This window comes from Artemia franciscana, chromosome 17 (genome assembly GCF_032884065.1).
Source record: "Artemia franciscana chromosome 17, ASM3288406v1, whole genome shotgun sequence".
In the NCBI taxonomy this organism is placed as follows: domain Eukaryota; kingdom Metazoa; phylum Arthropoda; class Branchiopoda; order Anostraca; family Artemiidae; genus Artemia; species Artemia franciscana.
The window spans coordinates 18799038-18813173 of record NC_088879.1 but is presented as its reverse complement, the minus strand read 5'-3'; the positions used below and the strand labels follow the sequence as shown (position 1 = coordinate 18813173).

At 34.1% G+C, this 14136-nt stretch overlaps 1 protein-coding gene across 2 annotated transcripts in view; it reads left to right on the top strand.

The window, feature by feature from the left end:
* LOC136037959 (neuronal acetylcholine receptor subunit alpha-3-like) overlaps positions 1–14136 on the top strand; it is a 92829-nt gene that overhangs the window by 49757 nt on the left and 28936 nt on the right. For both annotated transcript variants that reach the window (XM_065720842.1, XM_065720844.1), the window contains exon 3: positions 3800–3945. In XM_065720842.1, coding sequence (XP_065576914.1) covers positions 3800–3945 — 146 coding nt within the window. The remainder of the gene's footprint in view (positions 1–3799; positions 3946–14136) is intronic.

The window sequence follows — 14136 nt, the reverse complement described above, 5'->3', positions numbered from 1 at the left end:
TAATCTCCTAGAAAGAGCACTTTGAATAGCGTTAAATAGTTTTTGACTCTTTAGAAGTAAACAATTTTGGTTTGTCAAAGAAATTTTACTTCTTTTACAAGAAGTTTAACTGAGTTTTACTAATTGTGCTGCTATTAGTTTCCATAGGATCTCGGTCTAAGATAGCCTGGGATTTTATGGTTATGACTAAGATAACTGATTTCTAAAGGAATAAGGATTTTTCTTGCAAGTAGCTTTAATACTTTTGAAATGCTTTCATAGCCATCATCTATTTTACGCAACAGACTTCGTCCAGTATTATAATGCATCCAGAAAAGAGGAGTCGTTCCAAACTATATCACACATACAATTTACAACTATTATGCTGATTGCGCCGGTGAATACAATACAACAGAATGATTTCCAGTCCTTCAATGATGTTCCTTCAGGGTATGAAAATATTGAAATTATTTGTTTAATTTGCCATTTTACTCAGCCATTCGGCTCGTCATCTACTTTCAGTGACACAGTCCACTTTTTACCCACATATTTTCTGTCTTCTTGTATCTGGATCTCGAGAGAAGAAGCATGAATGTTTTACTATCAGAAAGCATTGAGGACTATATGAGCAGGAACTGATCTGGAAAATTTCATTTTCTGTTGTTAGTCTGTTCTTTTGCATATAAAACAGTAATCAAAGTGCTGTAATAACTGTTTATTTTCCAAATAGCGGTATAAACTTCGTCAATATTATCATCTGTTTTCACTAGCCCCATCATTTTATTTATGAAATTCATCTTTTTCACTAATTTAGAAGTCGAGTTGAAAAAAATTGCTGTATCTATAGGCTGAAAGAGTTCGAGATTTTGGCAGACTGATTTTGTCATTTTGAGCTTTTAGTGGTGATCGTGTCAGTACTTTCATCTTCTTTGATTCATATTATGATCGTATTAATTTAACTGTTTTTTAATTAAATTTAAATGATGAACCAGCAAAACTACAATGCTTGGCATTATCATTTAACCGACTCGTCAAAAGTTTTGGAAGGGAGTTCCCCCCTCCCACTCACCATACGTGAAGCCTCTTGATTCACAGTTAAGATTGATAGCTTTGATCAATAGTATAAAGTAATGTGGCTGATTCAGAATCGGATAATGCTACATGGCACTTAATATAATCTCTTTAACCTGGTTAAATAGTTTTGTCATGTGGATCAGCTCAACGAGCTAGGGTACTTCGGTAAGAAGGCAGAAATATTGGGCATTGAAGGAAAAAATCACTTGAAAGAAAATAAAATAACAAGTCAAAATAAAATCACCGGGCAAGAAAAAAAATCACTAGAAATAGTTATAAATAACTAGAGATGGCGTCGTTAGATTCTATGATGCTTAATGATATTGGATCCGGAACTCAATCGTAACTGAAACAGAAATATATTTTGTGGACTAAATTTTAACTTAGTCCGCAGAACCTCATTCTCCCGTTATCTATTCTTTTAAAGAGGTCAATGTTATGGAATTGTGTTAGTTAGAATTCCTGCTGTAAGGCAAGGCACCTGATTCAGTCACCTTTGGAGGACCAGGAGCGTGACTGTATCTTAGATAATTGTAGAAAAATTGATATACCCCCTCTGGTAATCCCTCAGAGTACATAAAATAGCCTGTAATTACAATAGATGTAACTATCAGCAATGCAAATAACACTTACTCTATTCCATCTCTCTGTTTAACATAGATCTTAGAGTTAGATACGTAGTTTTACAGTTTTACAAGTAGTTCGAGGGCACTTTACACATCCTCCCCCCCCAATTGGTGCTGGTGGGGATACTCATACCATAAAATGTGAAGGTGGTTCACCTAAAGAATTTTACAGGAAGAACAAGAGAAACTTTTGAAGCTTCCGTTGCTGAAAACCCACATGTGTAACGGATTAACCTCTTACTTTGTTACCTGACCTTTTCCGTTTCATTTTTCTAGTGATTAAGATCATCTTTACACTTGGCCATCTTAAATATATGACAGACTGATCAACAGTAAAGGTAATTTAAAATAAAACCGTTTCCACCTTCATCAAGGCTTGAACTCAGTGAAAATTTCTAATTTAAAAGACAGCAGGAACTTTACCATTAATGGGACATTACGCAGCAAAGAGTAGGCTTCAAAAAACTAGCTCTTTATTTGGGAGGTTTCATTCCAGCAAACCCTACTTTAGGTGGTTTTGCACCCTCTGTGAAAAATTTGTGGCGACTTAAAAAAGAGATTTATCCACTATCCAAGTAGCTTTACCCTCTCTATCCATTTGGCTGCTGATGAAATTTTAAACAAACGAAGTACTCTAACCTTCCTAAATCACTCCTTTTCCCCCCAAGTGATACATCTGTTTATATGGGTTTAAGCTATAGACAATTTTTTGACTCTTGAATTTTAGAATATTATTCTGATTGAGACGCGTGCTCCCATATGGCTTTTTTTTTATCAGCGTTATATCTTAAATTAAGCCCCAATTTTAATGTTAAACGGTGCTTTTAAATTAGAGGATGTTTACTTAAAGATTTTATTTTGTAATCTTGTTGATCAACAATTCCTGACCTTTTTATCAAGAATTTTGTTTTTCCCATGCAGCAACAATTTGCAAAAACAACCAAAACCTTCAACATATAGTTTTGTTTGGAAATGAAAAGCTGTATAATAAGAAAATTGTCCAGTCTCGTGACTGTTAGATTTCAATATTATTAGTGTAACTATCATGCAAAATTTACAATTAAACATTATGTTTAATTTTGGCAGGATGCCATAAATAAGAATGTTGGGAAAAAGCACTCCATTTTTGAATCTTCTACTAGCATGTGTTGTCACCTCAAGAAATATATGGATATAATTCTAACTTTTCTAGAAGAAGATATTTAGAGCATTTTCCAACATGACATAAGCGAAGTACGGTATTAAGAACTGTTAAACATTCTTTTGGTTTTTACTAAATCTATTTCTTTTATTGTCAAATTTTAAGATGTCAATCTTTAAGAGAAATTTTTCAGAGAAATTGCCTATGGTTTGTTCTGGGTATACTGCTGACTAACCGTATTTCAAACAGCAGGTTGTACGAAAAATGTGGTTTAATCCCGCTTTCTAGGGCTATAATGGAAAAAGGTTGAGATGGCTAGGCCACTTTCTGCGGATGAAGGATGACAGATTGCAAAAGATTGTCCTTTTCGGCCAACCGTCTGGGGCTACACGGAAAGCAGGTCGTCCTTGTCTGGGTTGGGGGAGGATGTCATAAATAAAGATTTAAAGGAAATGGGAACTACCTGGGAGGGTGTAAAGAGGGAGGCCTTGAATAGATTAGGTTGGAGGAGGAGTATACGTAGCTGTGATGGCCTCAGGTGGCTTGGTGCCGCAGTGAGTTATTAGTAGTAGTAGTTGTAGTAATCATTGAGACGCTGTGGTAAAAGAGAGGAGAAATAAAATTAAATCTAGACATGATAGACTATATTGGTTATTCATCAACATATTGAAACGTGCTATAAATTGCCTTATGATCTTACAACTCCCAGAATTGGAACATTGAATGAGTAATGATTCTGATCTTGTAATATATACCATTTTTATTTATGAGAATGTTTGAGAGAAAACCTTCTAATCTCCTCCCTCCTGCAAAATAGAACGAACATTTTGTGAAGTGCCTACGTATTTTACCTTTCTACATTATGAAATCTGCAGAAAGACGAAGACTTTCACTAGGCTTGCTAGCTCTATGTACAGATATGAGCTATCCTGTCGATTTTAATCGAAAATTTGTACATTCTAAATGTTTGTGTTTTCAGGTCATAGCCAAGAAAAAAACGACATATGGAGACTCAGAAAAGAGCTATTTGAAAAAAGACAATATGATAAAAATGTTCGACCGACTAACCACGAGCATGGGCCGACTGAAATTATGCTGCAATTTACATTTGTAAGGATTAAAGTGGTACGTCAAACATTTTTCGTTTTTGATTAGCTTTGATTAGTTTAGAGTAAAAATAGTGTAATTAGTCATAATTTTAGCTAAAATTGATTTTGGCTTTCCTTGAGATCAAGTGGGAATTTTTTTTGCCAAATTTTCCTGTTTTAGTTTCTCATATTTTACCAATCAAAGAAGATATTTTGATCGTCCCTAACTCAATATTATTTGTTTTTTCAATACACTGGATCTATTTAACTTTCTAAAAAGCGATAAATTGTTCTCTCAAAAGCCATAGGGTAAGAAAAATCATCTTGCTACTGCCATTACGATTATAAATTCCTTTTATCACAATTAAATCACATTACCAAAACTTAAATCCGAGATGTTATTTCTTTTTTCAATGAACCACATCTACGTAAATTTATAAAGGTGATAGTTTGGCCTTTAAAAAACCATAGGGTATGAAAAATCATCTTGCTGCTGCAACTGAAATAATAAATTCCTTTAATCACAACTAAACCCCAGTATCAAACTCAAATACGAGATTTTATTTCTTTTTTCAGCAAACCAGATCTACACAACTTTCTAAAAGCGAAAGATTGTTCTTTCAAAACACTTTGTTCTTTTAAAGGGTAACGCCTTCCTTCTGGTCTAAAATGACTGGTCTACGTTTGTCGTTAAAACCAGTGCAGTAACCAATGCATGCACGTCTTGAAGGGATATGAAAGAAAATCCCCAATTGCAAAACCTGCGCTTGGTTACACATTTCGACGGCCTCAATGATGGCAGAGAGAAAAAAAAAGACATAATTGGGTTTTAAGCTCTATTTCGAAAATCCAAATAATGTTATTTCGTAATTTACTTTCACTGTTATAAACATAAATAAAATTCATAATTATTCCTTAATAAGCTTTGAATTCGAATGGGAAAATCTTTTTCACTATGCAGTTTTTATAGCTATTTTTTTTTATTTCACTTATTAGGTGGACGGGAAGGGGGAGCATTCTCGGAGGGGGATTTAGACAGTGTGCATCAAATTATGGATTATTGACAAGGGGGATGTCATGGTAACTATTTATGTTTCAAACCCTATCCACTGTGGATATGACATAAAAAGATCCTTGGTGTTATACGCTACCTTAAGATGGCGTTATTAAGATGAATTTATTCCAAACGTATACTGTAAAGCATTAACTTTCAAATGAGCTCTTAGACAGCTTTTGACACTGTCTTAGGTATCCCACTAAATATGGAAAAACAAAAAGATACACATTACGGTTTCAAGATCTTTTTCGACATTTCAGGAAAACTGTTTTCGTTATTAATTTTTTCTGTTAAGATAATCATTTTTATTCCAAAGTTACTCCATTTTTATTCTAAAAGCAAAGTTTAAAAATTTTTTTATTAGAATATTTTTCAAAACTTGTTTCCCCTTGTTAAGATGGCTGGGCGGGGAGTTTACAAAAGGAGGAGTTGTAAACTTCCAATGTTTGAAACAATACTTAAAAAAGTGCCATGTCTGGCACCATGTCACTTAGAGATGGCGATATTGAGGCACATGTATAAAATGCATGTATATATGAATACAGTATCTTTTAAATGAGTCACTAAACATATCTCTATGACATTGCGGTAGCCTTCTAGCCCTGGTAAGAAAAAAAGGGGACACATCGATGTTACCCTTCCGAAAACGTTATTTTCCCTGTTGTTCAGGGTGAAGGATTGTGATTCTTTTATATGAGGTATTCAATCATGGTGATTCTATTTTTGTTTCGACACACCACCATTTTTAGAGGTTCGAAACTCTTTCAAAATTCTTTCAAACTTGCTCTTACGATAAAATTTCAAACAGTTCGTGGTAACGAACTGTAGTAAGGAGCGACCCGGCTCAATAGTAATCGAAACTCTAAAAACGGAATTTTGGTACCAATAGTTACATCAATAGAATCGCATTTTAATGCTGACTTTAAATATATATTTTCATCAAGTTTAGTCATACCCATCAAACGTTACGAGCTCAAGAAAATTTGCCTTATTTTCGAAAATAGGGGTTGTCCCCTCCTCAACGCCTCGCTCTTTATGCTAAAGTTTTCTATTGTTTTAAAAGTTAGAGTTGTGACAAAGAGTCAAACTTTAGCGTAAAGAGCGAGGCATTGAGGAGGGGAAAACCCCTTTCATATACGGAACAATTTCTGTTCGTTTTAAGTTTTAATGTCGCTCCTTACTTGTAGTTAAAGACACTTGTGTTTTTTTTTTTTTATTACTATTGAGGTCAACCAGAATAATAGCTACCATTCCTGATCCGTGTCAAATGGAATTTTTTTCTTATTAGAAACTTTATTCTTACAAATCGTGTTTTTGAACTTTCGGTTACTATGGGCCGTGGCTCGCTCTTTGCTAAGCTTTAGCTATCACTGGAACCATGATTTAACATCAGCCTGGAAACTATTTGTATTTGATTGAACATTTTTGAAAAATGATATTAATCCAATGATTCATCATAGCCACTAACTAAGACAAAAAAAAATGATCTGTCCTTCCTGTCATAAAAAGGTCAAAGTATAAAAAAAGTCAAACAAAAGTAAAAAAAAAAAAAGTCAAAGAAAACTCAAAACGGAGCGAAAGGATTTAGCTCAGGAATGAGTCATTTAATAAAATTAAATGTATTTAAACTTATTTCACTTGATTTCTAACTGACTCGTGGGACATGAGAGATTTTTGATATGATATTTGGTCCGTTTTCTTGTCATAATACAATGATTTGTTTCTTATAAAATTAAAAAGTTTTCTCATTAGAATTTTTTTTGCAAATCAGATTTTTGAACTTTGCGTTTTAGCTATCACTGCAACCAGTATTTAACACCAGTCCAGAAACCATTTGGATTCAATCGAGTTTCATGAGTTTCATGAGTTCGACGAAGACTGTTTCATTTAAAATTATTTTAATCTTCGAAGCCGGCGATTGGACATGTTGAACATTTTTTTAAAATAGGGTTAATCAAATGCAACATCATAGCCACCGACTAATTCAAATAAAATTGTGATCCGTCCTGCCTGTTATAAAAAAAGTCAAAGTATAAAAAATTTCAAAAGGGGAAAAAAGGAGCTAAATAATTTAGCCTATGAATGGGTCATTTAATAAAATATAAATCTATTCAAATTTATTTCACTTGATTTCTCACTTAATCAAGGAACATGAGAGTTCTTTAACGTGATATTTTGTCAAATCATAATTTTTTTTACAAATCAGATTTTTGAACTTTCGGTTACTATCTTTATTTCTATCTTTGAAGCCAGCGTTTGGACACGTTGAGCATTTTTGAAGAATATATTAATCCAATGCAACATCAAAGCCACCAACTAAGACAATTAAAATTTTGAGATGTCCTTCCTGTCATAACAAGATCAAAGCATAAAAAAAAGTCAAAAGGCAAAAGAAAAACGTAGCGAAATGATCAAACAGTTCGTGGTAACGAACTGTAGCAAGGAGCAACCCGGCTCGATAGTAACCAAAACTATAAAAAATGGATTTTGATACCAATAGCTACATAAAAAAAATCGCATTCTAATGCTGATTTTAAATATATAAGTTTCATCAAGTTTAATCTTACCCATCAAAAGTTACGAGCCTGAGAAAATTTGCCCTATTTTAGAAAATAGGGGGAAATAACCCTCAAAAGTCATAGAATCTTAACGAAAATCACGCCATCAGATTCAGCATATCAGATAACCTTAGTTTCAAGCTCCTATCTACAAAAATGTGGAATTTTGTATTTTTTGCCAGAAGGCAGATCACGGAAACGTGTTTATTTGTTTGTTTGTTTTTTTTTCCCATGGGTGATCGTATCGACCCAGTGGTCCTAAAATCTTGCGAGAGGGCTTATTCTAACGGAAATGAAAAGTTCTAGTGCACCTTTTAAGTGACCAAACAAATTGGAGGGCACCTAGCCCCCCTCCCACGCTAATTATTATCCCACAGTCACCGGATCAAAATCCTGAGATAGCCATTTTATTCAGCGTAGCCTAGTTATTAGAAACTTTTATTTACAAATCAGATTTTGAACTCTCAGTTTTAGCTATCACTGAAATCATGATTTAACATCATAACCATTTGGATTATAGGATTATTAATCTGGACCATTGGTCCAGAAAGCATTTGGATTCAATCGAGTTTCATGACTATAATCATTCGACGAGGACTGCTTCATTGTTTATTTTTATTTTTACTGTTTCATTTTAGAATTATTTTTATCTTCGAAACCAGCGATTGGACACGTTTATCTCATAAATGAGTCATATAATAAAATGTAAATCTATTTAAAGTTATTTCACTTTATTTCTTACTGACCATGGAACATGAGAGCTCTTTAACGTGATATTTTGTCGATTTTCTTGTCATACTACAATGATTTGGTTCTTTTTTAAGCATTCTAGATCAATTTCTTGTTAGCCTACAATTTATTAACTCGTTTTTATGAGTTCTTACAATTCACGCTTGATTAAAACGTCTAATTTCCAGATAATTTGGGACATTTTGACATGTTTGATTTTTTATTGCCAGCTGTGTTAGCAGAATATCAATTTTAAATTGGGTCTTAAATTAATCAGGAAATTCTGCAAGAGTGACAGACACGCCTCTTAAGTATTGAGATAGTCATGGTTTTATAGATAAGGAATAAGATACGCGCTAAAGCATTCCACTTAAACTCACTTGATTTATATTCATTTACCAAGGGATTGGAGGCAATTTGATGAGTTCAATGTTGTTATTATTGTTCTTTTTTTTTTTGAGGACACAGTTTTTTAATCTAACGATACTAAATCAACGAAAGTATAACAGTTCAAAATAGGGATGAAACCTTTTAATAGACAGTGAACAGATATAAAATTTTTAACTGGATATTTCGAACATATACAGTGTTCATCATGTTTTAATGCTCATTTTTTACACTGTATATGTGTTCGAAATATCCAGTAAAAAATTTTGTATCTGTTCGCTGTCTATTAAAAGGTTTCATCCCTATTTTGAACTGTTATACTTTCGTCACGGAAAGGCAGTGTGGTCTTCAAAGTTAGATACTAAATTAACACAACAGAAGAAATTTGATAAATGACGCAACGCCCATTCAAGCTTAGAAGTGTTAAAAAAAATGCACAGACTTTTTACATTTCCTCAATGGACAGTGCCATTTGTAAAAGGGACCAAATTTATCAAAATCAACCGATAATATAAAAGCATCAGGAAGGTGTATGATGTCGAACTATTATCAATACAAGATAATTTGTCGTAACAGAATAGCGAACAAACTTTTTGAAGTTCTTAAGAGGATTTCATACCTTAAAGGATTGTCCTATCTCTTCCATTATACACTTTTTTTTAGCTTCTATGGCCAAACTATTTAATATTGACTGGATATTCTTGCCATAACATGTAGAGCTTGGATAAGACACATGAATAAATGACAGAAAAAAAACACCTACTTCCCCAGAAATCTTAGGAAACAAAACATTTAACTTCTCCTATTTTGTGCCGGGAATAGAGATACTCAGTTTTAGTGAAATTTAAATCATCTGAAACTGTGACTTTTTTTGACTAAACAGAATTCTCTTTTGAAAGTTCAGGAAAGAGCATTCCCTAAAAGTGTACTAACATATCTCCCAGAAAAACACTAAAAATCAGCTCGAAAGATCTATCGTTTGACCTGTTTGGCAGCTTTCGGAATTCCCTGTGCTGTTAGCAGTTTTGATTGAAAACCTTACTGACACAGTGGGCGTAGAATTTCATTGTATTTTCAATCAAATTTCATAGTCAAATCACCAATTTTCAGTGGCTCTTGATAGTGGGTAGTCCCCTGTGCAAATTCGGAAATGGGCCCTTTGTCTCAGAGACGGTCAGCCGGCACTGGGGCTCGCAAAAAGATTTTAAGATATCAACCCCCTTAATGTACTCCCTTTCACTTTAATGTGCTTCAATACCTTAAAAACCACTCCAAAAATTGCAGTGCACGCAAATATACATATAGGGCTTTGTTCTTAGTGCCATAGAGCATATTAATGAGTCACCATGGACATGACGGGAAGTGCTTTAGTGTTTTTTTTTTTTTTAGTAATCATGGAGCTAATGGTTCAGCAGTGTTCTGAAAAGAAATTCACTGCTTATAGTTTCCCCGTGTAAATAGTCTGGGAAGCTCCCACGTAGCATGTGAGTTTCAGGTGCCAGGTTAGGCTGAAAACCCCTGGTTCTCTCACAACTAGTAGTAGACATAGTAGCAGTAGTAGTGGATGAACAGATACCCAGAATACCCCCTAGTGACCCTTTGAGAGTCATTCAAGTACTTTGACAAAAAATCTGCAAAAAAAGCAAACAGCGGACATGATAAGATTGGCTTTGGAAGAACTTAAGCACAACTAATGATTCTGGATCACACTAACTTTTACCTACCTTAAGGAAATTAATTTATCACGAAAGAAATCAATTGATCATGTTATTTCATTCATTCAGCGAGAGTAAGAATGGAGCTTCTACCATTATTCTGTACACAAAAAAAAATGTGAGAATAAGAAATGACAAACCCTTGAAAACTTGACACAAATAAAATTTCCAATTTTTATGGCAAGGATGATTTCACATTACAGATCATGATCCATCTAGTATCAACAACTGCGTAAATTTTTTTTGATTTTTATCAAAACGTTCGTGGTAACGAATTGTAAGTAAGGAGCGACACGGCTCAAAAGTGAACGAAAATCTAAAAAACTGAATTTTGATATTAATAGGTACATAAAAAGAATCAGCTTATTATGCTGATTCCAAATTTAATAAAATTCATCGAGTTTAGCGTTGCCCATCAAAAGTTACGAGCCTGAGAAAATTTGCCTGATTCTGGAAATACCGGGAAACAATCCCTAAAATTAAAGGAATCCTAATGAAAATCACACCATTATATTCAACGTACCAGACCAGAGAACCCTACTGTAGAAATTTCAAACTCATATAAATAAAAACATGGAATCTCATAATTTTTCCCAGAGGACAGATCACGGATGCGTGTTTATTTGTTTTTTTTCCCAGGGGTGATCGTATTGAAGTAATGGTTCTAGAAAACTGGGAGAGGGTGCATTTAAATGAAAAATAAAAGTTCTAGTGCCCTTTTAAGTGACCAAAGAGAATGGAGGGCAACTGGCCTTCCTCCTACGCCCATTTTTCTCAAATTATCTAATCAAAATTTTTAGACAGTCATTTTATTCAGTCTAGTTGAAAGATCAAATAACTAAATCTCTAGGGGTAAAATAACCCCCCAGAATCCGTCGTGAGAGGTCTGTAAGCAATGAAATTTGTCCATTGTTTACCCATAGCAACTGCTATTGTGAAATATACAGACATTTTCGGGGAAGGGGGCATTTTGTGCTTGGGGTGGATTTACATAGGGAGAATCCTCCTTGGGGAATGAAATTTCCGGGGGAGCGAGTGATTTTTTCAGGGAAAATTTCTCACTGGGGGTCGAAAGAAGTCCTATACGTAGCTATTTTTAATTCTCTTACATTCTATTTGCCAACTCAATGTTGCATGTTGAGATGTTCCAGGGGAAATATCCAGGGGAAAATATGGGATTACAGTCTTTTTTAAATTGAAGTAAGTTAAAGAGAATTTTCTTGACTGAATCGCCCGCAAGAAATTTCAAGGGTAGGGAGATTTCAGCAAGGATGAAACTGTCTGGAGTGAACTTCAATGGGGGAGAGGCGGGGGTGCAATTTATGTTGGATGAAATTTCCAAGGAGGATTTTCCCATGAGGGGGATATATTTCATGGAATGTGAGCCAGATTTACCTGCATTATTTGAAAAACGACCAGAAATTACTTAAAAAACTATAAGGAGCAACATTAAAACTCAAAATGAACAGAAATTATTCCGTATATGAAGGGTTGCCCCTCCTTAATATCTTGCTTCGTTACGCTTAAGTTTGACTGATTGTCCCAACTTTTCAAAAACGATAATTTTGAAACACAACGGCCATTTATTTAGAATAGGAGGCTTTTCAAAACTGCTAAGAGCTTAAGCGTAAAGACCTAGGTATTCAGGAGGGGGAACGCTTCGTATACGGAATAATTTCTTTTTGTTTTGAGTTTTTATGTTGCTCCTTAATATCAGTTAAAAAAAAACTTTTTTTTATTTAATCACTCTTAAGAAATGAGTTCCATAAAATCCTAAGTTCAGTTTCAGAACGAAACCAATTATGGGGCCAGCCTACAGATTTTTTGTTATTTGGCTGTTGTAATTACTTTCTCTTCTGAAGATAGAATTAAGTGTCAACTTTACTGCTTGATTTGTTAGCATTGGTTTACTGGAATCAATATGTTGCCACAGTTTTTCAATCATACAAGAAGTGTGATAGAATTTAGGGTTTCACAATTTTAGCCATTTACTTGGCTTGCAGATATTCGTAAAAGACAAAATAGCAGTAGATGGAAAAACATACTTCTAGAAAACGTATTAATGAGGAATGCTTGAAGACCCCTCCCCTTCCCATTAGTCTCAAGAATATATTTTGACTTCCATCAACGATCACTTTAAGTTCAATTATTAATACTAATCAATAAAACAAAATATTTTCAGTGAAATTATATGTTGTTAGTAATTAAATTATTATTATAAAAACCACTCCAATACTATAGAATCTTAGTTAGGGTCGTAGTCGGTTAAGTAAAAATACTTCACTTCAAAAAAAGCAAGACTTGCTTAAAGGATGATCTAAATATGCCTGAAAATTAGAGATTTTGCCTTTTTTCAACAATTTTCAACGAATTTTTCATTAAAAATGTCGCACAGAAAATTGCAAGAATGTTGTTCGACAGCAGATATATAAAGTTGAATTCCAGGTATCGAATGGTAGAAAAATCGTCGTCTGGCGTAGCTTACCAAAAACTTACACTATTTTGGGATGGTACAGTAAATGAAATTTACTTATAAACTTTAACTCACTGCTCTCTTGAAAAAAGGGATTCTTAAAATAGCTCATACTGACTCGATGAAATTTCGAGATAACCAAAACATCTGTGCTCTACTTTAACTTCTCTTCAGGCTTTCTAAAAAGCGTTTTTCTAAGTGATAAAAGTCTGTTTTGACAATATGGAATCAATCAACAACTTCTAAAGTGATTCTTAGTCCAAAATCATCAGTCGACCATTGACGAGTTTGATGACAGCCGACAGAAAAAGTTTATTTAGGAAACATTTCAGAAGTTCAGCGAAGCTTAATAAATTAACACGAATTAAGTTGATGACTTGAAGAAGTATTTATGACTTGAAGAAGTTATTAAAATTAGTAAGTCGAAGTTGGAATTTTAAAACTACTTTTCGAAGAAGGCTTTAAGGTCTGTTAGGTACGGTGACAAGGTAGAGGCTCTTAGAAGCAGCGCTATAAAGTGCAATCGATTCGGATCCTGGTGCTGCCAATAATTTGATTTGGAGCAGGGGTCACTGGCGTGTTTCTGCAGACTTAGTCTAAGTTCACCCAATGGGTACCTGGCGAAATCCGGGGAACGTAAACAGGAAGGTGTGAAAGCCCAGGACCGCTACTACTCCACTGTACTGCCTGGCTAAATGGCCAAGAAACGGAGATCAGCACCACCTGTAGGGACTGGGAAGTCCTAGTGTCGCATCCTTCAACTTCTTTTTTCACCTTTTCCTCAAAGTGCTGCGGTTTTATACCAGTTTTATATTTATTCTATGATATTTTTATTTTATATTTAGTATGGGGTCCTTTTCCAAAATGTACAGAAAAATATACCATGTTTATCCTGGGTCATATACTGTGCCTGCTATATTTTTAAAATGGTAAAATGGCTCTTAGATGAGCAAAGAATGCCAAAATATTAGTAAAATTAAAAAAAAAGGTGGTATTAATAGAAAATAGGGTCAAGATAAAACTGTTCTCTTGCTATGAATATCCGTCATAAAATGAAGCCTAGGAATAAATCTCTAAATTCTTTGTATTTTCGATAATTATTTTAAAGTTTGTGGAGCATTCTCTCAAAAGGAGTAAAATTGTATTCTACATTAGCTAGTCTAATTGTAAAATTAAATAAGAAGACTTCCTAGGAAATGCAAATTCAACCACTTCCCTTGAGACAAAGCATTTTGCTGGTTAACTTCTTCCTGTGTAAAATCCATAATATTTGTGATTATTGTCCTGAAAGTGTCAGTTATAGAAATTT